General features: G+C 42.6%; 1 protein-coding gene across 6 annotated transcripts in view; it reads right to left on the minus strand.

The window, feature by feature from the left end:
- DGKI (diacylglycerol kinase iota) overlaps positions 1–25712 on the minus strand; it is a 286887-nt gene that overhangs the window by 77056 nt on the left and 184119 nt on the right. For 4 of the 6 annotated variants that reach the window (XM_074939900.1, XM_074939893.1, XM_074939885.1 and 1 more), the window contains 2 exons: positions 23946–24008; positions 9342–9442 (listed from right to left, as the gene is read on the minus strand). In XM_074939900.1, the coding sequence (XP_074796001.1) occupies positions 9342–9442; positions 23946–24008 (164 nt within the window). The remainder of the gene's footprint in view (positions 1–9341; positions 9443–23945; positions 24009–25712) is intronic. The other 2 variants (XM_074939905.1, XM_074939887.1) reach the window with 1 other exon arrangement.

Genomic DNA, 25712 nt, shown 5'->3' on the forward strand with positions numbered 1-25712 from the left:
CGGAGCGCCACTCCATGCAGGTAAAAGGTATGAGCGTGGGAGCAGTCAGACAGATGGGTACAGCTCCCTAATTCTCCTGGTCAGTTCCTGTGCGGATGAGAGTTAGAGCTGCTTCCCAGCCCCTCTGACTTGCACCACCATTGCAGGGTATTAGTGAAGCATAGGCATAGCAAAGCAGAGTTCCACTACACCCACTCTCTGCCTTCTGCCCTCTCCCAACATGTGTCTACATAAAGAATGAGGAGTGACAGCCAGTGAAGAACCCAGTTGCACTAGAGAGTTCCCTTCCAATAGCAGAATTCTCTGCTGGCCAATTGCAGCCAGTTTCCAGTGTGGGTTTGGATCTGATTACAGAATCTGCTGTATTGGATCTTGGACATAACACTCTTATTATGGTGCAGAATGCCATTATAAGAATATAGGTAAATGAATAAGACAGGCAGAATATTTCAATTAGTTCACTTCGTGGACCATTGCTGATGAAATCTGTTGCCTATAATGGCACTAACTTAAATCAAGTATCAACAAAAGGCTGGGTTGGAGACACAGCAACGTGGCTGGTACCATACACGAGACTTTGCTATGCAGATCACCCCAAACGCTGGCTGGAAGAATTATCAATGATTTCTAAACTCCTCATGATGTTAGTTATGGAATGTACAAATAAAGGAGAAAATTCCCACCTTCCATCCCTTCATTATGTTGAATCCCTGAAGCTAGTGAAAATTTCATATAGACACAAATGGAAAAAGAATAAAAATGTGGCATATTACCACCAAGAAAAGATAAAATTCAATTAACGTCCTCATTTGCTGTTCCTAAGGGATTCAATTTGTGATCTAAACACCACAATTTACCTGCAAACATACTGATCAAAACAGGTGTGATCTCCTAGAAAGTTCATTACCTTCGGGGATTGTGGAGATTACGTGTTTGGCTGTAAATGTTTAATGTAGCAAATAAAAGATCCTATATGTTCAGGATGTTATAAGGATATCATTTTCCTATGAGATTTCCACTGACATTAGAAATGTAAAGGGCCAAATCATCACAATAAATTCTCTAGAACCTTGAGTTGGAACTGTAAAATAACCAGACACATATTAAGGGGTTCAGCTTGTAAAGTGTGGTTGCAGATCAAGAATTGAGTATGTATTAATGGCATCTTCTTACCACAAACATTCCCTGTCTCTGCTCAGGTCATTTCTGCTGATTTTACTGAAAAGAACAAGGCTAGGTTTTTTTCACTACTGTCAGAACTAGTAGGCCAATGCTGCTGTGATAGAGAGAGCTGCATTCTGTCTGCGTCCACATTATTGGCAGCTTTGCTGGTTAAATTCTAACAATCAGATCCTAATTGCTAGTTACAAGGTAAGAACTGGGAAAAAACAGTCTGATTTTTCTTTCTCTCTCTTTTTTGGGGGGGTGGGGGGAGGGGGAAGGGCATTCCAGCTTGAGTTTTCAGTGCAGATTGTTAAAACTGGGCATATTTGATAGGACACATCTGAGTACATCTACAGAATAAATATGAAACTACACATATAAACTAGATTATGAATGGTCCTGTGCTGGTGCATGGATGGAGGTGCACAGAGGACACTACAAACCTTCCCCCATTGTCCTGTTAAGCAAGTGCCTGCCATAATGCGGAAAGTTAGCATTGCCAACAGCTCTAGCCTTCTCAAAAGGGTCAGGGACAAGGAATGGTCATAGCTCACCTCCACCTCCCCCACCATCCCTGCACCAGCAGGCAAAGTTGGCTGATTACAGAGGAGAGCACACGCTGTGCTCACTGGATCATTGGGCTGCCATTCAGCATACATGCCAGGGAGCCATCAGCCAGAATTCTGGTGTTTGGGGCAAGGAGCTTGGTGGAAGAAGACTGGGACTAGGAGTTGAAGGGGAGACTGGGAGGGAAATGGAGGGGGCACTGGGAACCAGTAGGTGGGGAAGAGACTAAGATTGTCTGAGGAGAGGCTGGAACTGGCTGGGCGAGGAGTCTGGGACTGGGAACCAGTGAGGAGGGAAGACAGGGAGACAGATCTGCTGAGAAGCCCAAGTGCTGGAAGAGAACTGAAACCCAGTGGGACAAGGAGCCAGGGAGGAGGTGCAGAAGAAACTGAGATTGGATGAGGATATCAGGGATGAAGAGTGGAACTGTGAGCCAGAGAGGATGGGGAATGTGGATATGGTGGTGATTCAGGAGTGGATTTACCATGAAACAAACCGTGGGGTGGCACGGGGCCCCCAACAACAGGGGGTGCCCCCAAAATGCAGGACAAATATCTGACAACCTGTCCCTGAGTCCCAGCCGGCAGCGCAGAAGGGCTCAGGCAGGCGGGCTGCCTGCATGCCGTGGACGATGGCCCCACGCAGCTCCCGGAAGCGGCTGGCACGTCTCTGCGCGCCCCTGGTAGAGAGGGAGGTGGCTCCGCGCGCTCCCGCTGCCCTCCTCCCCCCAGGGGGTGCACAGAGACGTGCCAGCAGCAGCGCAGCAGGGTTACGGCGGCTCCCTGCCCGCTCTGTGTCCCTCCTTCCCTCCTTCTGCACTTCGCTCCCAGAAGCGGACGGCATGTCCTGCGGCCCCTGGGGGTAGGGGGAAGTGTGTGTCTCCGCGTGCTGCCCCCGCTCCGAGCACCGACTCCGCGGCTCCCATTGGCTGAGTCCTGGTGGGTGCCCGAAAATGAAGCTGTGGCCCCACTAACTCTAAATCTGCCATTGGGGTGATTGGAGGCCAGGGCATTAGAGGGAGAGGGAAACTAGACAAGTCTGGGGACGAGGAGAAGGGCATGGATGGGAAACTGGGAATGGCTGGGCAAGGAGACCGGGATGTGAAGACTGAAATGGGAGATAGAACTGGCTCGGCAAGGAACCTGGGACTAGGAAGGGAGATCTGAGGCGTGAAAACTGGCGATGGCTAAGTGAGGAGAATGGGACTTGGGTGAGGAGCCAGGGGTGGGGAAAAGATAGCATTTGGAGAGGGTCAGGGACAGCACGGCAGGGAAGGGCTTGGGGGAAACTGCATGCTTGATTTGGCAGGGGAACACACCACTTTTGACATACTGAATCTAAAAGCATCGGGTTACACTGCTTAGAGCATACAGAATGTTAAACAGATTCTGTAAGAGTCACCATGCAGTTCCCAGTCTTAGTGACCTTATTTACCACTCTGCCATCGTGGTGACAAATCTTAGATGGAGATACTGTGAAGAATCAGAAAGGGATGCAGACTGCTCAGTTCACTGATTGTGTTGTGAATATTCGCTGCAAATCCCCACAGCGATAAGAATTTCTGCTCCACAATAGGAAGCAGGGAAAGCATTTATGATGGCCAGAATCTGAAAGGTTTTAATTACTAAAACAAATAAATGTACCCCCGCCGCCCCAGCTCACCTCCGCTCCGCCCCTGCTCCCCTGAGCACGCCACCGCCGCCGCTCCGCTTCTCCCCCCACCCGCCCAGGCTGTTTTGCGTGGCAAGCCTGGGAGGAGAAGCCGAGCAGCGGTGCGCTCAGGGGAGGCAGTGGTGGTGGAGCAGAGGCGAGCTGGGGCGGGGAGTGGTTCCTCTACCCACCCCCCGTTACTTCCTGTGCTCCCGCACCCCACCCTCGCTCACCTCCGCTCCGCCTGCTCCCCTGAACGCGCTGCCTCTCCCTCACCTGAGAGGGAGGGGGGAGAAGCGGAGCGGCGGCGCGTTCAGGGGACCAGGCTGAGCGGAGGTGAGCGAGGGTGGAGGGTTGCGGGGGGGAGCCGCAGGAAGCAATGGGGGGGGGGGGAAATGCGGCACACCCGGGGGAGGAGGCAGGGCCAGGGATTTTGAGAAGGGGTTGGGAGGGGGTGGAGTTGGGGCGGAGCCGGGGGTGGGCGCAAAAAAAAAGCGGGGGCAGCCAAAATTTTTTTTGCTTGGGGCGGCAAAAATCCTAGAGCCGGCCCTGGTACACATACCCGAGAAGGCAGGTTTTCTAACCCTTTACTCATGCTCATAGCTCTTCCCTGAACTGTCTCCAATGTATCAACATCCTTCTTGAATTGTGGACACCAGAACTGGACACACTATTCCAGCAGTTCTTGCACCAGTGCCAAATAAAGAGGTAAAATAACCTCTCTCCTGCTACTTGAGATTCTCCTGTTTATGCATCTAGGGACTGCATTAGCCCTTTTGGCTACAGCATCACACTGGGAGCTCATGTTCAGCTAAGTATCCATGCCCCCACACACACACTCCCAAACCTTTTTCAGAGTCTCTGCTTCCCAGGATAGAGTCCTCCATCTTGTAAGTGTGGCCTACCTTCTTTGTTCCTAAATGTTTACATTTACATTTAGCCATATTAAAACACATATTGTTTGCTTGTGCCCTGCTTACCAAGCAATCCAGATTAATCTGTAGCATTGCTCTGTCCTCTTCATTATTTACTAAGATGTAATGGTTAACCAATTTTTAATTCATTTAATGTGTGCCATCTTAATTTTGTATTTTTACAGTTTCTTAATCAAAATTGTATGTGGTACCAAGTCAAATGTCTTACAGAAGTCTATGTATATTTCCTTCAAATTATTACCTTCATCAGCCAAACTCGTAATCTCATTCAAAAAGAAATCAAGTTAGTTTGACAGGATCTATTTTCCATACACCCATGTTGATTGACATTAATGATATTGCTCTCCTTTAATTCTTTATTAATCAAGTGCCATATCAACTGTTCCATTATCTTGCCCAGGATCGACGTCAGATTGACAGGCCTATAATTATCTAGATCATCCCATTTACCCTTTTTAAATACTGGCACAACATTATCTTTCTCCCAGTCTCTTGGAACTTCCCTGGTGTTCCAAGAGTTATAGAAAATCAACATTAATGGTCCAGTGAGCTCCTCAGTCAGCTCTTTTAAAACTCATGGATGCAAGTTATCTGGACGTGCAGATTTAAAAATGCCTAACTTTAGAAGCTGCTCTTTAATATCCTCCTGAGTTACTATTGGAATGGAAAATATTTCATCTTATCATATGATGTGACTGTATCATCATCTGTTTTTTCCCCAAATACAGAACAAAAATATTTAATGAATACTTCTGCCTTTTCTTCATTATTATTGATAATCCTACCATTTCCATCTTGTAATCAATGTTTCACAATTCCTCACTTCTGATTTATATTCGTCACTATCAACATCCCCTTTCTTCCATTTGTTATCTATTATTTTCTTTGACTCCATAGTCTGGTGATTAGGGCCCTCCCTAAGGGAGACCCAGTTTTAAGTTCCTGTTCCAATGATCATTTAGTTATCTATAAAAAGAGGCACAGCTTCAACATATGGTTATGGCAGTCTCCTACAATGCAGGAGACCCATGTTCAAATCCCCACTCCCTGGTGGGAAATTGAACCCATGTTTTCCCACATCCTGGGTAAGTGCTGTAACTAGTGGGGTAAAAGTTGTACAAGTCCTTCTCTAGTTGTGCTGTGAATGGCATCTAAGTTTGGTTGGGGAGAGGGAATTGATCAAAACCATTCACGTCAAATTTGCAAATATTTTCGGGACAACCTAAAACTGCATTTTTAAATGAATAAACTATTCATCAATTATTTTTTTTTGCCCAGCTTTACTTACAGAGTGTGTGTGAGCATGCACACCCACACACACACTATTCTCAAAAGAATGATGCTTTAATAGTCAGGAAGCTACCCTTTTTCTCCTTGCTGTAGGGTGCAAGGTATCCCCTACATTTTCACCATCCCAGTGATAATATCCAGGGGTAGGTAGAAGAAAGAAAAGGGGGAGGGAGGAGGGGCAGATAATTCGGTAGCGAATGTTGGTGAAATGCCTGCTAAAGCAACAAGAAAAGTAGAGCATGACAGAAAAAGAGAATCAGGTGCAAATGGTTGTGCCCTTCAGAGGACGGAGTGACACCATTTAATTGCTCAGAATGTTTTCGAAATGAGGTGTCTACCTCCAGTAGAGCACAGATTAATCTTCACTGAACTGTTGGTATGACAAGTTGTTAGACGGGGGAAAAAATTCAATTTCAGATGAAGCAGCTGATAGAATCAAACGAGTATTTCAAGCACACAAGGAGAGTGAAATGTGTTTACTCTGAGTTAGGGTGACTCAGATTGTTATGCTGATGTCAGAGCTTCCAAAACTCTATTATGGAGACATGTCATAGGCAAAAATCTTAATAGCTTTCCTGAAGTGTTCCTGCAGGGATAATAAAGTGGGTTGTTATTAACTGGTTTCCTTTTCATATTCTGATTTCTGTTTTCTTCTTGTTGTTGGTTTTTTATTACAATAGTGAAAGCAGGGAAGTGGGCAGTAATTGAGTCATTCTGGAGTTTCCATATCCATGTTTATTCTGTTACAGTACAGAAGGATGTGTAGACTGAGAACCACAAGGGTACAGAGTGAGAAATACACACTGCTGAAAGTCATGGTGTTACTGTGGGGGCATGACCAAATGCAGAGCAATTGGCACGCACTTCAAAAGTGAGCCTCTCCAACTCAGAATTCATATAACAGGGCGCTCTGCTTGGCAGCAAACAAACAGCTATATTTCTTTGGAATGTAGGGATTATCTATAGTTATGTTTTAAAATCAGCCTTGCAAAATTCTACCCATCCATTTGCCCAGGGTAAGTGATTTTTTTTCTTTTGACAGGTGAGTAGCATATCATATAATTTTCATTATAATTATCTTGGTAAAGAGCAGGTGAGCAGTTTTTGTTTTTTCACTTGGGCTGGTAATGTTTAACGATAATTTATTGCAAAAGGCACAGGTTTGGAACTAGGGGTGCTGCTGCACCCCCTGGCTTCAAGTGGTTTCCATCATATTCAGGGTTTACAGTTTGGTTCAATGGCTCTCAGCACCCCCACTATACAAATTGTTCCAGCACCCCTGGCAAAAGGAGGAATCTGATGAAGACAGAGAGTGGGGGTATTTGGTATACCTATTCAGACCCACTGAGTTACTACCAAAAAGCATTTAATATATATTCAATAACCCCATTCAGAAATGCGGTAGTAATAGTTACCTGCATTTTTCAGCTAGTTGAAGGTTCCTGGTCTCTTCAATCTCATTCCTTGCCACACCCATAACCATGTTTTGCTGTTTAGACATCTCGACAGGAGATCTATGCTGTCTATGTCACAAGGTAACTGGGAAGGGAGGTTATGTCATTATGCTCACTGGACTGCATGGATAATTTTTTTTCCTAGGTGTCAAATTCAAGATGATGACTATAATTTATGAAATAGTTTGGTTTCTAGCATCTATAGAGAACTCTTCTCTTCCCTTGCACCATCCTGAAAGTTGATTCAAACTCCAATAAACTGAAGTAAGCACAATTTTGATAGGAAGTGTTTAGCTCTTGGTCCAATAAAGTACAAGTCTCTTGACTTTTAGGGTAAGTTGCAATGATTATATATTCACTCAGGACTTTTCTAAGTATTGTAAGGGAAGTGGGGAGGATGCATGTCTTTTGTCGTCTATTTTAAGTCTATTTTAAGTTGATTGGATGGGGGCAGCTGGAGGGGGACTGGGCTTTTTTGTTTGTTTTCCCAACATTTTTACTACTACAAAAAACATTCAGAGGAAGGAAGGAAGGAAGGAAGCGAGTAGTTGGGTCTTGGACCAGGAAAAGGCTGGTGAGAAAGAAATGCTGTACTAAGAAGAAGATGAGGAACCAGTGTGGGGTCAGAGATGAAATTAGCAGAAAGTCCAAACAGCAGGATGAAAAGACGAAGGAGCAGGGTAATATTTAAAATGGTCCCCACTATCTGGCAGTAGCCATTTTAAGAATTTGACATCCAAATTTTTATTTTTAGGATGAAGATAAACAAAAATCCAGCAAATGGCCAGATTCCCATACAAACAAAATCCAGATCAGAGATCTGACACATCTCTCATAATACTTACATTAGTTACTAGACATTTCGTATAACATCATCATTGTGTTTTTTACCAGTAACAAATAACATAGTATGTATTTACTGTTGTAACAACGGTATCCCATCTTCTAAATTGTTTGTTTGTTAGAACGGGTTTGTTTTAGGCCTGTTAAGGGATTTTAAAAAATTATTGGCAATGGGTATGTTTTCATTTCCTCAAATGCTGAGACTATGCAACAGGGAAAAAAATCCAAAAGAGGCATCCGTTCATCCAAAATAACATTTTCACAGTATAAATGAATATTTATAATCTGGTCCCCTTTGTCTAGGGTCCATCGGACTCACATCTCAAGTTTATTAATACAAGCTCCACTCTACCATCATCCACTCCATCATCATCTTGTTATAATTCTCATCAGCCCTCTGATGGAGTCTGTAATTGCTTTAATTATGGCTGAAATCTACCAGCAGGAGCTTACAAGAGGCTGTCAGAACCTGTATTAAAATTCAGACCATCTCAGTTCTATTGCTGGAAGAAGTGATGGTGAGCCAGGGAACTAGGAAGGGATGGGAGAGAGAGACTGAAACAGTATAACTATCTTTCTACAGTAAGAAAAGCAAACCAATTAAAAGGCCTGCCATCCTGTAATTACCAGGGAGTCCTGTATTATAGAGGAAGCTACAGCTTTGTTACACAACAAACAGACTGCTTGTAGTTTAACATGAATAATGAGTCAGATGCATGAGCAAGACTCTATTAAACTGTTGTCACAAGCAGCCGAGTCCCGCATTGATTAATGATTCCATGTGTCATCAAGGAAAGGTTCTTCATTTTTAAGCATGTGGGTCATCGTCATCAGTGATGCCAATGCAACCGGCTGCCTGTTTTCAACTTACACCCTGAATGTGGCAATTAAATCACTACAAGAGAAGACAAAACACTGATTATTTTTTTCTATCTGGAAGGCTGAGGGCTGTTAAAGACTAAAGGATTCGGACTGCATGATTCACCTGCAGAGGCAAATGTATCTGCTTTGTGACCATCCTAGATGCCAGTGCAACTCCTAGATATGATATGATGAATCCAATAATTGAACGCCTCACTGGAAATTTTAAGTCAATTACAGAATCTTTACAAATGAGTAAAATCCAATATGGGAGACACTGTTTTTGTTTTTTTTTTAAAGACAACTGTTTTCAATTAATATGCCCAGTACAAGCATACCATCCTGACTTATGACTACTGTCCAAGCCCATACATGGATTATACACAGGGATCAGTTATTCTAGGGTTAATGTAAATAACATACAAAGTTCATACCTAATTAAGGACACACTTGTATATTCCATGTACAAGCTATGCATAATGAATACTTGATCCTTGCACTTTTTCTAGTATCAGGTCTATTACAGACATTATCTGGCGAAAGAAAGCAATAACTCAATCAGGCACTACTGACTTACAGGCTTCACGCAGTTTTTCCTTGTCATAATGCAGCCCCTCGTAATCTTGTAAACTAATTCTATTCACTCGGATCCGCAGGCGGTCTGGGATGGAGTGGGGACTGCAATGGAAAAAAAAGATCATTAGAAAAGACTAAAATCTTAGAGTGAAAAGGGGGTAGAGTGTGGGGAGATTTTAGATGAATGACAAGAGGGAGAGAGCAGAAACCTCACAAAAGTCAACACCCCGTGGGCACATAGTTTTCCAACAACAGAGTTGAGTTTTTAACAGATTATGATGACTGCCCACTAAGACTGAAGTGACCGATGTGTCTTTAAGGACCAAATGGGTCAAGAAGATTCCTTACTTGCTGGGCAGTCTGGAATCACATTTTTTTCTGATCTTGATAATATTCAGTTTGATGCCCCTGCTAAATTTCCAGGAGACAATTGGTGATTGTGTACCTGACTGCAATTCCACTGAGGTCAATGTGACTGAAAAGGTGTAACTGAAGGCAGAATGCCATCCTCCAAATCCTTGTGATGCCTCAGAGTATTTAGGCCCACTTCTCAGGACTGGTCGTTAAGCACATATGGCAGCTCAGGGAAGTAGGTTCACAAATGTGCCTAAGAGACAGATTTTCAAAGGTACTTAGGTGCCTATAGATGCAGGTAGGTGCCCAGTGGGATTTTCAAACATGACTATGCAGGTTAGGTGCCTAATTCCTATTTGATTTCAATGGGATTTAGGTGTCTAACTTCCTTAGGCATTTTTGAAAATCCTACTAGGCATATTTAGGCACCTAAATACCTTTGGAAAATCTGGCCTTAAGATCCTTATTGTGGAGCCATGCTTACCTCCATCTGACCCTGACCTGATGTTTTATTCTACTATTCAAAGGGGCTACTAATTGAGATCTAAAGGAACCTGGCCACATTTGCATTTTCCAGCTGTAAATTTGGGCTATTTGTCCTTCCATCAGAAAGAGTTCAGCAGGACAAAAGAGCAGTTCTTGGGGCTACCTGGAGCAGAAGGTTGGAGCACAACTGTCTCTCTCCAGGAAATCTGGCTGGAGATCTTAACCCCGTACCCAGTGGACACCTGGCCTACAATATGGTCAGGAAAGACCTTAGATTAGAATAGCAGGGTGGTGCCGTAAATTAGATGTAAGATGCTACAACAGAAACTTTTTGGAGGTTAGCAGGTTTGGAATAGTAGGATTGATGTAATCGACAAAAATCTGTCGAGGAAGCCCTCCTCGCAGTACATGTATGCCATACACAGCCATGAAATAAATATGTGTATTACAATCATGCTTTACACACAACAATGAATTAAATTTCACAGCACCCCATGTGATGAGAGTGATATCCATCTTATTGACAGGGAAACTGAGTCGTGCAGAATGTAAATGACTTCCCTAAGGTCACATAATGGCTGACAAAGTTATGAATCAATTCCCTGTCCTGTGCGTTACCAAAAGACCATCCATCCTACTTACATTTCACTCAATAATATGTCAGTAATATCAGTCTGGCAATGTTGCTAGCACCTTGTCATAAATATAAAGGGAATATTTCTGTATACAGTGCTATAAAATCCCTTTCTGTATACAGTGCTATAAAATCTCTCCTGGCCAGAGGCAAAACCCTTTCATCTGTAAAAGGTTAAGAAGCTAAGGTAACCTCGTTGGCACCTGACCCAAAATGACCAATGAGGGGACAAGATACTTTCAAAGCTGGAGGGGTGGGGAACAAAGGGTTCATCTGTCTGTGTGATGCTTTTGCCGGGAACAGATCAGAAATGCAAGCCTTCCAACTCCTGTTAAGTTAATAAGTAATCTAGCTAGAAAATGCATTAGATTTCTTTCATTTAATGGCTGGTAAAATAAGCTGTGCTGGAGGGAATGTATATTTTTGTAACTTAAGGTTTTGCCTAGAGGGATTCTCTATGTTTTGAATCTGATTACCCTGTAAGGTATTTACCATCCTGATTTTACAGAGGTGATTCTTTTATCTTTTCTTTAATTAAAATTCTTCTTTTAAGAACCTGATTGATTTTTCATTGCTCTTAAGATCCAAGGGTTTGGGTCTGTGTTCACCTGTACCAGTTGGTGAGGATTTTTATCAAGCCTTCCCCAGGAAAGGGGGAGTAGGGCTTGGGGGGATATTTTGGGGGAAGACGTCTCCAAGTGGGCTCTTTCCCTGTTCTTTGTTTAAAACGCTTGGTGGTGGCAGCATAGGGTTCAAGGACAAGGCAAAGTTTGTACCTTGAGGAAGTTTTTAACCTAAGCTGGTAAGAATAAGTTTAGGGGGTCTTTCATGCGGGTCCCCACATCTGTACCTTAGAGTTCAGAGTGGGGAAGGAACCTTGACACACCTAACGCACTCATGGTCTTCCAAAAATTAAAATATTATGCATAGATATATTTGTATGAAGGGACATGGTTCTATCCACTTTATTAAGTTTTCTTCTTGGTCCTTCTCCTTTCCACTGTATCTGATCTACAGGAATTGTTTTGCCTGTTGGAAAACCAATCTCAATACTAGCTGTGTTTCAGAAACGTAAACTTTTTACAAGTGTGCCGTTATTCCTTTGTCTGCAAATACAGCTGACTTAACGAAACATGTTGTCTCTGACCTGTCTTGGTAAATCCTCCGAGATGGCAATTAGCAAGTATTTCAGAGTGAGCTTATCGTATACTTTTGGTCTGTTGGAAAAAAACAGTTGTGCCACCTCTGGGTAGATGAAAAGAAAGAAATTGAAAATGAAGTCCCAGTTAAAGAAGCCCCTTAGGCACAGTTGTCTTTGCCTGAAAAGTGACAAAGAATAATGAATTCAGGGCTCTTCTGTAACTGGAGAATAAGACAACACACTGGAAAGAGCTTTATCAAAGAACCTCCTGTTCTATACAGGAGTTTCTGTAGCAATGATACAAATGACCTGTACATAAAGTACAACTTCTAAGGAATCATAAATGTTAGCAGCAGCAGGAGTGATGCTTTTTGCAGTATACAAGCTACCAACATTTCTCCTGTGCTGATTGACAGGAGCTGTGGTGTCCAGGTGCCCAGAGATGTCAGGAAGCTGTCCATGTGCAAGCTAAACTTGTCACAGTTTATTTGACAGACAGCTGGGCTACTAACTTCCAGCACAGCTTCAGGGGACATCCTTCTAACTTAACTGGCATTATGATATTCCATATAACCAGCTCTCTCCATCTGCAGTTTTTACAGGTAGGCAGACCAACACGGAGGCAGATATATAGATGGGGGGGGGGGGCAGTGAGCACATAGATGAAACAATATCTATATAATTAGATTTAGTCACTTTTTGTCAAAGACATTTAGTGTCAGACAGCTGGCTGGCTGAGAAATGAATAGGATAGTCTGAGGAGTTATGTTTCCTTGCAAGTCATATAAAATACAGGTTCCTAAAATGAAAAATTGCTAGGGATTTTATTTTTAGCAAGAAAAAAAGATAAGAAAATTTTTAAGTCTGGGAATATAAGAATTTAATTGCATGGTCTTTGTCTGAGGGAAGGAAAACATATTTCAGTGAATTTATTCAAGTTTGTGAAAAGTGACAGATTGATAGCCCTGGAAACTGAAGTCTTTTGTCCACAGGTACAACATGTGAAGGGGAAGTGCCGGCTTCCCCATTATGTACTGTGTTTTAACATTAACCTAAGCTCCAGCTCTGTGATTATAAAGATAATTCACTCTCCCAGCACATGGGTGCTCAGCCTGGGGACCCTGAACAGGCCTGGAGGTGGGGGGGTCGCAATCTCCTTCACTTTCTTTATGGTTAGACTGCGGGGAGGGGCATTGGGGTTTTAAAAAAGCTTGTATCTCTATTGCAACACAGGGTTACACTATCAAAAAGGTTGAGAGGCACTGTTCTCTCTCATTTATTCTTCTTTATGAAACTGCCAGTAAGGGTTCCAGTTATGAAGGTGGTTTGTGTGATATGGACACCTGTTCACTAGGCACTCAACTGAAATGACTGACTCATCCCATCTCACAGAGCTGTCTGGTAGCAAAATCCAAAACCAAACTGGTGACCTTCAGTCTACAGAAGTAGTTATATGGCCCCCATGACCATCATTTTTGAGCTCCACACAAACATGAATGTATCCTCCAAACACCCCTGAGAGGTAACTAAGTATCATTATCCTCATTCTACAGAGGGGGAACTCAGGCACAGAGCCATTAAGTGACTTTCCGAGAGTCACAGAGAAAATCTCTGGTAGAGTCAGGAACTGAACTCCACTCTCCAGAGTCCCAGTCCAATATCTTATCAACAAGACCATCTACCAGTCCCTTAAATTATTTAGTAGGGCTGGTTGAATTATTTTTGTTGAAACTGGTTTTCAAGGGAAAACTGGAGTTTTGATTAAATAAAATTTTTCACAAGAATTATCTTCCTTCTGTGGAAAATTTTCAATTTTTTTTATTGAAAGCTGAATGACTGAAAAGCAAAATATTCTTTCTTTTTGAATTTCCACTGAAAAATCAAAAATTTCCATGGAAAATTTAAAAGAAAATTATTTTTGTTTGTTCTCATCTAAATATTCCAGAGGTGAGGGGAGGGAAATCAGCCAGCTCTACTCTTTAGTTCCTCAGGACAGACACAGAAAACTCTGTGGAACTATCCCCCAAATACAGAGCTTTGCTCCTGATAATCCATTTTGCAGGTAAGAATATTGAGATGGTGAAGCCACCTATGGTAAAAGCATCTTTGGCAATCCTCAGATTTTCCTGAGTCCAGCCAGCCTGGTGTAGTCCAGAAACTGCATTGATTGTGTTGGTTAATGATTTCCTTGGGGTAATGCAGTGTTTCCCAAACTCGGGACGCTGCTTGTTCAGGGAAAGCCTCTGGCGGGCCGGGCCAGTTTGTTTACCTGCCACGTCCATAGGTTCGGCCGATCGCGGCTCCCACTGGCCGCGGTTCGCTGCTCCGGACCAATGGGGGCTGCAGGAAGCGGCGGCCAGTACGTCCCTCGGCCCGTGCCACTTCGTGCAGCCCCCGTTGGCCTGCAGTGGTGAACCATGGCCAGTGGGAGCCACGATCTGCTGAACTTGAGGACGCAGCAGGTAAACAAACTGGCCCGGCCCGCCAGGGGCTTTCCCTGAACAAGCGGCATCCTAAGTTTGGGAAACACTGGGGTAATGGATGAAAATCTAGTATCCTTGGCAATTCTTTTGATGCATCAGTTGCCTTTGACTCTTTGACCATAAGATTTTGGTAACATGCCCATCAATTCTAGGAAGGGTAGACAAGACAACTCAAGGGGCTCCTCTCTGTACTTTTTCAGAAATCCTATCGGGAACAGTTGGGTGGTGGCACATTTACCCAGAAGGCATTTTCTCATGGGGTATAAAATCATAGAATATCAGGGTTGGAAGGGACCTCAGGAGGTCATTTGTCCAACCCCCTGCTTAAAGCAGGACCAATCCCCAATTTTTGCCCCAGATCCCTAAATGGCCCCCTCAAGGATTGAACTCACAAACCTGGATTTAGCAGGCCAATGCTCAAACCACTGAGCTACCCCTCCCCCCTTTAATGGTACAACTAACAACCTTTCTATGCACGAAGTCCAGGGAAGGAAAGGCACAGAGACAAAACTACCCTCTCACACCTACATTTGGTCCTACCATGTCAAAGCTAGCGTACATTAGTAGTGCAGCTTTGGGACAGGCCGCACTGGTCCTGCGTGTCCCATACTTGTTCTGTAAATTAGAAAGGGGAAGAGGAGAAGCAGGGACCCCAAAGTGCAAGAAGTCCAATCTATGTTTCCACGTTCAGACCCAGAACTGGAAGAGTGAAGTGAGATTTATAGTCAGTGGCAAGTCTAAAATAATATTTGGAGCTCAGGAAGGCATGAAAAAAACAAGCCATACAACATCCTCTGCAGTAAGAAACCCCTTTTCACAAGAAAATGTTTAAGAGGGTGCTTTCCAAATACTATAAAAAGCACTGCTTTAATTGTATGGTGCATCTTTGAATTTGTTTTTATTAAAAAAAAACAAGCACATAACCTTTAAATATACTATTTGACTTCAGTAGACATAATTCCTTTCCAGTTCAGTCACTAGAGTTAGTTAGCTGTTATAAATCAACACAGCTGTTTTTTTCCCCCCAAAAAACCAAGTGCAGCACTAAGATGCACATTTCAAAAATAAGTTACAGCTGCTAAAATATGCAGCATGCAAGGAAGAGGACATGCCATTTTAACCATGTTCAAGATGAATGATAATACTAAGCCACAAGATGTTACCTTCTTGGAAAAAAGAGCTCTCTGGTAGCACTAGGCTAATATTGGAAGTTGCAGTGCTAAAAGGTACTTTCTAAGGAGCAAGATTTTTATGCATTTAATAAAATCTAGTCATATGTAAAAACAACAGGAGTATTTGTGGTGCCACAAGTACTCCTATTCTTTTTGTGGATACAGACTAACACGGCTGCTACTCTGAAACTAGTCATATGTAGCACATCCAAAGTTTGACAAGTTATTCACAGTGAACTAGATCTTGAATGAATTTACCCCTACTGTCAGTTCATGAATTTCCTGAAAACACACTTCAATTTCTAACAATGTGTTCATTTAAAATTTATGTGATGAATTGCTTTCTATTCATGACAGCCACCGCTTTCAGTATTCACTATTTGTAATTCACGCACATGCAGTGAGATATCCCTGCTATGGATTTCACCTACTCCCACATCATGCACCAGCACCGCCCCCTCCAGGAACCAAGGAGTCAATGTCCACTAGGTGTACAGCAGGAATCAGGTCTTTATCATGCTAGAGAAAGACTCAGTTCATTTGATGCAATTATTTTAATTCCCACCACCTCCCTAAGGGAAATTGCTTACTGGAGAAGTGACACACTTTTATCTAATGATAACCAGTCTTTAACCTAAACTACAGCAGTCCTGGAATTCTGTACCTGTGAACTAACAAGCCTGCTAAAGAGCCTAGATTTATAAACTTGAGGGATTGCATACAGACAGACAGACAGCAGTAAAACATCCATGCTCCAAGCAGGCAATTGGCATCATCCCACCAACTGCTGGATGATTAACTGCTGGCAGTACTGGGGTCACAGCTTCATCAAAAGATGAGTGTGTCCTACAGTGAGATACACTAAGTTCTGATGGTGGCCACCAGAATATGTATGCATGTATGTTTTGTATACGTGTGTTCAGACATGGACCTGGGGAAGAAAGTAATACATCAGTAATGCTTTCTGTCCCTTGTCTTTGTCTGAACTCATGTAGACAACACACACATACATATTCTGGCAGTCACCATCAAAACACTGTGTATTTCCATCCAGCAGTAAGGCACACTCATCTTGTGATGAAGCTCTGATCCCAATACTGCCCTGTTAATCATCCAGACATTGGTGGGATGATTCCAAATGCCCTTCTTGGAGCACAGCTGTTGTACCTCAGCTGTGTGTTTCAGCCTCCAGTCAACCAGGAAAGAAAGAATAGGAGAGGTCAGGCTGGCTCCTGATCTTGGAGCTCCAGCATGGTAATCAAAACACACTTGTGCTAGGACACCAGGTTGATTCAACTGGGGGAAAACAACCTGTGATATACACACCCTAATTCCCATTCCAATTATTTATAAATCCAATGAACCGTTTCTCATTGTTCATGTCTGCATAAAGATAGAGGAAGGGGTCAAAAAACAACCCTGCAGAATCCAGTGAGGTATTTTTCACAGAACTTTCCAAATACAGCCCACCTCAGACTATGCAAATGCTGTTAATAACACTGTTAATGGGATTCACCAAAAAGCATCCTCAGCTCTTCCCTCCCTTTCCCTCCTGCCCCCCACGCCCCCAAAACCCCTAAACTTTAGAAAACACAAAACTCCTCTGGGACATGTTTGCAGTGGCAGATTAATGAATTACCTATCTCCCGAAGAAGAAATAAACATGCAAAACTAATTAAATGTCCTTGTGTTTAGAACAATCAGGACCAGGATAACAGCAATCAAAGGAGAAAAATAAATTAACCTCACTGCTAAGATCTCATTGGCAGAGCTTGGAAATAATGTATTAAAATTAGGTTGCTTCTGACAGCTTATCTATTTAAAACATAGGAACTACCTAATGGAAAAGAACCATCTAGATGGTGTCCTGTCTCTGACAATAGGCAATGCCAGCTGCTTCAGATGAAGTTTAAAAAAAAATCCAAAATCCTTACTAAGCTATTTGCCTAAACAATATCCTGCAGAGGTGAGTTCCACTGAACAAACAAGTTTAAATATCTTAGCCAGGATCCAGCCAAGCTTGCTTCATTCAGGATTGGGGGTTTTATGCCTCCTAACAGTTCCCCCATTCTGGAGCTGGCCCAATGCCCCAACACAATATAAAGTAACCTCAGGGCTGCTGTAAATTGCACCAGGCTGACTGTGGTCCCAAGGGGTTATTTTGGAAGCTAGGTATCAACAGAGTGGAAGAGTTATCTGGCCAGTCCCCAGCCATGCACTCTAAACTCTGTCCCAGCACTAGATTTACAGCCCTTTGCCATGCAACAGTGTCACAAAGAAGCCACAGCATGGCTGAAAATCTCATGCTTTGTGTTTTAAATCCATTTGAGTGTTATAAAGATTCAAGCCTGATCATGACCATCTCACTGCTAACCCAGGTATCTACTACAAAAAGTAATACTAGAGTTCACCATTCTCTTTAAAAAAATAAAAAAAAAGTTAGCAATGATCAATATTCATTCAACTGTACTTACATCTAATTGATTTCAATAAGTATACTGGGCCAAGTCCTCTGTAGACTAAATTATCTTCTTCCAATCCTACTGCTAGTTCATGACATTGCTATGTACGTGACATTATTCTTATCAAAAAGGATCATTTCAAATAGCCAATTCATAGTGTCAGCTGTTAAAGGCCAATCTTGCTAGGGAGTCTGACCCATTCAAATCAAGAGTTAGTTGGACTAAATGGTTTATTATCTGTCAGACATGTCATTTGCACAATATATTAATTTCTTTCCTTAGGCCCCAATTCAGCTAAGCAAATAAGTATGTACTTAACTGTAAGCACTTTTGTTCTTGCTTATGTCCTATCAACGTCAGTTAAGCTTCTTCCTTACACTATCTACAGTGTGCCAATGGAACCCAACTGTACTACCTTACAAAAGTAGCATTACGCAGGTACAAACCTCACTGCATGCCTTAAGTCAGAGGTTCTCAGACCAGTGGTCCGTGAACTCCATACAGGTGGTCCGTGGATAGTTCCCTCTAAGGTGCGCGCCTGGGCAGCTGCACATGAGAGAATGAAGGGCCACCCACCTAATTAGTGGAACCGCACAGGCATGGCTCCACTAATTAGGTGCCTGGACCCTGGAGAAGAAGCACATTAAGGTGAGGTGGTGGCCTAGAGGGGTATAGGGGGTAAGTGGGAGGGGGCAGTGGGGTGACAAGAGGGGGTGGGGGAATTTGGAACGTGCAGGGCTGCGGTGGCCAGAGAAAGAGGCGACTTTCCCCAGCTCCAGGGCTGCGGCTGCTGGGGAGAGACAGCCCTCCTTTCCAGCCCCAGCTCGGGGACTGCTGCGGTGGAGGAGACAGGGAGAAATCCCCGTCCTTCCCAGCCCCAGCTCAGGGGCTGCCGCAGCGGGGGAGAAAGGGCACATCGATCACATTAGAAAGGTAAGACTACTGATATTAAAATATGATTTGTGTGCTTTTATTTGTAGAACAAAAAAAATTATTATTAAGGTGCTTTTATCCAAAGTGCTTTACAATAGTTAGCTAACGGTACAAACAACATTTGGAAAGATCATTAAGTGGTCCGCCGAGACCCTCAGCAATTTTCAAGTGGTCCACAAAAAAAAAAGTTTGAGAACCACTGCCTTAAGTGACTTCGGATGGTCTAGGAAGGATTCAGAAAACTCACTTTTAACACTAGCCCAGTGTGAAGCACGGAGATTCTTTTCCCAAAGGATCAGGCAGGCACAGACAATACTGAAGGGGTTCATTTCATGGTACCGGGAAGACTGATAAACAGCTTCAAAAGTGTGGGGTTACAGTGACCAATTATATACCTTTCTCTTATCACTTCATTTGCATTTATCTTGTTCTTACAGAGACAAACATTGTTTCAGAGACAGAGAACGCATTGAACATGACAGTGACAGGAACAGAACATACGCATCAAAACTATTTTGATTACATCCATTATCTATAACTGCCCTTTCGGCGAAGGGGTGGGGTGGGGGTGAGTATTTACAAATATCCAGAGGGCTCTGAAGGTAGGGTTTGTTCTGTTCTAAGAGCCGAGTTACTGGGCGGACATTTGACCAATAAGTTTATCAAATGTTTACAGCTACCGGTGTCTTTGGGCCTCTGGTGTTTCTGTTTCTGACTCAGCTGCTAACTAAATTTTTAACTCTTGCCTAACACCAGCTAACGATCAACTGATTGAAAACAGAAAAAAGGACAAAGAAAAATGAGCATCTCAAATGCTTATCATTCATTCAGAGGGGGTGGGGGACCTCTTTGATCCTTAATTCCACTGTTAGACATTGACCCATTTTCTCTAAATCACCCTCTGCTGTCGTGTTTTACTCTGGTCCTCCTTATGCTTTTTCTTTTATGGTTAGGGTGTTTATTTGGCCGTTTCGAAGAGTTTGTAGTGCATGTGCACACCATACAAACAGATTTCTTTATTTCTAAAATCAGAAATTGATTCCTTTCAGTACTTTTGTTGCCCACACAGACAAAAGATGTGAACATTGCTGTAAATATCACACATACCCTGCTAGCCAAGAATACTCATTATATTAGACAATAACAACTAGACAATAACAACATTTTTCTGTATGCAGATCTTAGTAGTAAATAATCACAGCATATCCACAGTGCTCCTTTTATGTATGAAAAGTTTGTGGAAGTTGGATCCTTTAGCAATGCTTACATCTCTAAACGCAGGCCCAAGTAAGTCAATTACTTCTTGTTTTTCAAGTAGCCAATGCTAATTTTTCAGATAAATCCAAATAGTTATACTGCTTTGCATCAACTGCACAGCTCAAATATGATATTCATATGCATCATCCCAACTGAGCATATACTCAAAGATCTAAACATGCATCCCACTTTAAAAAACACTCCACTAAAAGTGTGAGTACTCGACTCTACCCATAAGTCCTCAGTAAAAAATAAAGGCATATTACACCCAATCCGAGTTTCAAAACTCTCTACTGTTCATAATTCAAAGACAATATCCCCCAACAGTAGCCTTTTATGATTTTCTGGCCCAAAAAACTCTGCCAAAGATTTGATAATTTGAGAGTTGCTTGGAATAGAGATTTGGATACACATCTCTGACCTAATGGAATACAATTGTATCTAATGTTAAAAAAGCAATTACAGACCTGAAGCTATGGCTCATTCACCAAAATACATGTTTTCAGATACACTGGTCCCCACACAGACTAATGGTAATGAGCCTCATAAATGCTGACCACTGTTGGAAATGTAACTCCCTTGGTATTCATTAGCTCGTATGTTTTGGGAGTGCCCCTGTATCAAGAATTTCTGATATGAGGTGGGTCAAAGGAACAATTTGATATTGGATGCTAAATTGGAGCCCTCCCCCTTAAATTACATTCTTGGATATATTCTGGAAAGCTGGAGATTACCTGGTAACAAAGCAGCATGGTTCAAGTTTTGGTGATTAAAAAATTAATCCTGCAAAAATGGAAATGTCAATCCTGACCAAATATTGATGCCTAATTCAGTGATACGGCTGACCTTGCAACTAACGAATGACTGGCATGCCACAGAAAGGGAATGCCTGAAACATTCAAAGCCATTTGGGCTGACTTTTTAGAAGCCTATGATTACCGTAGACTCGGAAGATAGATATGTCGCTTCCATTCCCCTCCTTTTATCCAAACCCTCTTCATTTACTTTGGGTATTATGATGAATCTAGTATTTTTGTATATTTGTTGTATTTGGAAAAATTAAATTTAAAATATATAATTAATTGGGGGAGGGGGGATGTGTGCATTTCTTTCTTTCACATTCTTTGCTGCCCAAAATTCAAGACTTATCCAGTCCACAGACACTGCTCCAGAAAACCTGAAGGTTATCTAGGGTGCAGGCTCTACCCCTGAAATGCCACAGAATCCCTCTTGCTGTACTCTGCTAACTGGAACACACATACTTTCCTCATTACCCAACAGACAAGGAACATTTGAATCTCAAAGCAATCACAGCCCAAATCAAATTTCCCTAACACCTCTTGAGTTCTTACTTCAATTAATCAGACACATTAATTGGCAGTCATAGTGCAGCTGCATGTTTAATCTATTTTTACAGATTTCAAGATACAGTGTATCTTTGACTTACAAATTAGCTTGGGTCCCATATGTCTTAGAAACTGCTGTTATCTTTCTGCCTTATCCTGACAGTTGAGACCAGCTGGGATACTCAGGCTAACAGTACCCAGATTTGGAGGTCATTCTCCTTGGATGGCCCTTGACTCTGAAACACACTCCCCTGCTCCTTGGTCCCCAAGTTTGTTAACATTCAGGGCATGCAGGAAGGCTTTAACTGGGCTTTTTCTAGGTGCTTGCTTTGAGGGGTGTACCTGGTTTTACTAAATGGGGGAGTTATTTTCTTTGTGTTAATATTTCTTCATAGAGCTGAGTGAATATGTTATAGCAATAATGCATGATGAATGAGGATATTTTCTCGTCTGTCAAATATCAATGAGCTGCTTATAATTTTTTGAAATGTATTTGTTCTTTTTTTTAATTATTCACTGAATGCACTGAGCAAGTAAGTTGGTTTGACAACAGTTCACTGCAAGTACCCAATAATCACAAATAGAACTGGGTTGGTTAGTTTTCACTGGGCAAACAGGCTACACACAGCATTGTTGCTGTTCCACGATTGTCTGAGCATAACTTTTAGAATCAAGATTCCACTGTGAATATTCACAGTCACAGTCTGAAATTCACTATTCTCTAATATAGTCTTCAAATTCATTTTTTCCACAGACCTGCTTGTCATTCAAAGTTGTCCAGCACAACATTCACAAAACATGACGACAAAAGTGGTGCAAACACAAAACCAACTGCATGACTGAATAGTAACAAAACATTTTTGAAGCCAAGCTGTACAGATAGGGTTGACATAGTACGTGGTGGTTGTTTTTATTGTAAATGTGCCCAGGGTTGACAATAAGGCACATCCTTATTAAGGGAATGAGTAAATAAAGCAATAACCATTGTCTGTGCCTGCTTTTTTTAAAAATCACCAGTTCTCCACATTTTTATAGAGATGTTAGATTCTTAAATGATTGAGCTACAGGATAGCCAGTGTACCACACTGGAGTTATTGACAGTAAAAATACTGCCAGGAAGGGTCTGTTTTATTTTCTAATGCAGCTGCAAACAGAACAGTAACTTTCCCTTTCAGACACAGGTGCTGGAACTAGGGGTGCTACCACAGGTCATTGCTTGAAGTGATTTCCATCATATACTTGGTTTATAGTTTGGTTCAATGGTTCTCAGCACACCCACTATACAAACTGGTCCAGCACCACTGCAGGAATAAGTTTCTGGTTTTTACCAGTTAGAAGAAGAAATGCTTATGCTTGGAGGGTGGGGTGGGGTTGGGCTATCTTTGGTTAAAACTGAAAACCAAAAATCCCAGTTCTGAATCTTGTACGTTCATGAAAGAGAGACGCTATTCACTTCATCTCCAGTATTCCCAGGGATGTTGTATGACCACCAGAAAAGGAACTTGTACCTTTTCAAGACAAATGCATTTTCCAAAAGTGCAAGCACAGATGCAGCAGCATAGTTCTAGCTCCTCAATAATTGGTTGGAAGCTGTGCTAGGAACAAATTAGTGAACAATGCCATAGAATAAACAGAAGCATCAGCATCTGCTTAAGCCAAGCAAATGCTCTGGGTATGCATTTGAATATTTAACAATGGCTATGTTTGGGACATGTGCTTCTGGAGGAACTCCAGAAGGTCTTGTTCATTTCTCCTTGACTGGAGGGAAAATAGTCGTGTCTCCTTCCAGCACGTGTCAATGCTTCTCTAAGCATTAGTTGGGGGAGGAAGAAGGCACTTGAGAGGTGCTTCCTGCCTCTTCCAGGTGGGGAACTGAGACAAATGTGGTGCCTTCAAAGCACTCCTGGCTTCTGAAAACCTGCAGGCCAGAATCAACCCCAGCAGCCAAAGACTGCAGCTGCACTTAGGACCTGACATTCAGTAGGGTGACCAGATGTCCCAATTTTATAGGGACAGTCCACATATTTGGGGCTTTTTCTTATGTAGGCACCTATTACCCGCCACCCCTGTCCTGATTTTTCACACTTGCTATCTGGTTACCCTACATCCCACTCATGCAACAACAAAAAAAGATCAAACAGAAAGAAACAACTCCTATTCCAGTCATTTTATCACTGCATTGCTCAATCTGCTCCTTTGGGAGAGAGACTGTCTTGATCACATTGTTGCCGGGACGGTGGGTACAGTAGAAGTGTGCAACAGACAAAAGTTAAGGGAAGCAGACAGAACACACATGAAAGGGAGGAAGGAAATGAAAAGAAAAAGCAGAGTACTCACAGAGTGAAGGAGTCAGGGGGAGCCGAGACTCTTCTCAGGTCTGCAGAGCGCCCTTTTTGGAGACTATAGGCAGCAGGAAATGAGCAGCCAAGACAGAGTCAGCACAACAGCATGGACAGACAATGAAGAAGCCAGGCAAGAGAGAGAGACATACAACATTTAAACAGAAACAAAAGGAATGCATCACAAAACATTTGAATGAAGACATATGCAAAGTTCCAAGATTGCTCTAGGGAGGCAGCAGCAACCCCGCCCTCACCCCCCCAAAAAAGGCAAACAGAACAAATGACAATGTTCACTGCGAAGTGACACAAAGGTTTTTTCTGAAGGCTGTGGATAGACTAATGGCAAACAATGTGCACAGTTACACTAATTGTGGTTTCTGGGCCAGGGTCCCACAGGCACTGAAAGATCTTAAGCCTGTAGAGTTTGAAAAGCCTGTGATGCACCTTGCAAGTCCAGAAGAGCCAAAGCTCGACATGATGGATTTGCCTCCGCAAATCTGCCAATTTTTGTTAATGTTTACAAAAATAGTCTTAACTGGAATTCCTCTATCCATAATGGCAAAATGCTGTCCCTATTCTTCCTTAACATATCTTCGGGAACCATGCACATTACACAGTAACTCCCAAAGTCGGTTTCTTTAGTTTCTATACTCAAAGGGGTCTCTGTACCTCTCTCAACTGTCCCAATGGAATGCTTCTATATTTAACCTCTGGAACAATTTTTGTTTCATAATAGCAGATCATTCTTCTTTAACCCAAACTGAAAGCCGAATACTCTCTCTGTAGGGTTTTGTATGCCTCTGATCAGCTACAACTTGCAGAGCAGTGTTTTAAACTGGGGTTCCGGATCAGAGAGTGACTCTGGGAAAACTGATTCTTGGTGTTCCTTCTAATTCCTCTTCAATGGCTTCCACATAGAAAAATATTGTCTGATTTGTAAGCAAAACCTAACTGCCAGCATCACATGCTTAGCCTGATCTCTGAAAACCAAGCTGTGTTCTGTTTCATAAATCTCCAGCATCAACAAGAGAGATTATGGAATCATAACTTAACTGGCAAGTCTTTTAATGATGCGTGCAGCAGAACAGAATGCAGCTCATTGTTCTGCAGCAAAATTGACTCTGCTAGTCTGGCTACAGTAAAGTCTTACTTTTGCCACTAAACTTAACAAACTGACTCAGAAGACGAACGGAAATCAGATATGAGAAGTAAACAAATTTACCATTACCCCATGATCTGCCTTTTTCCTGTCTACAACTTGCACTGTTACTGCGTGTAAACAATATCAATCAACACTGTACAGTTGTTGCACCTAAAAAGTCACTTCTGGATTGAACTTCTTTACTGGTTCATTATTATATCCCCATTATGTGTAATGGTATATAGAATAAGGCAGAGACTATGCCTTCTTTTATGTTTGGAAAGCACCTATCAGAAACAAACAATGAAGTGGTAGAAACATTATATGTGCGACCACGGTATATTGACCCTGAACATTGTCCTCCAATTGCAATGCAAACATTCTTTTTAACTTTTAAACCAATTTTCTTTGACTGTTAGGGTTGCCAAGTGCCTGGATTTTGCCCAGAAAGTCTGGTCAAAAAGGGGACCTGGCAGCGTCCAGTCAGATGTACTGACCAGACACCAAAAGTCTGGTTACTGTGGGCTAGGAGTGGGTGGAAGCACCAGGTCATCAACCTGTGCCAGCCCCTGCCCAGGCAGAGCTACCTCCTACCTGCAGGCAGGCTCCACATCAGGCTGC

The sequence above is a fragment of the Natator depressus genome, chromosome 1, assembly GCF_965152275.1.
Source record: "Natator depressus isolate rNatDep1 chromosome 1, rNatDep2.hap1, whole genome shotgun sequence".
Classification (NCBI taxonomy): Eukaryota; Metazoa; Chordata; order Testudines; family Cheloniidae; genus Natator; species Natator depressus.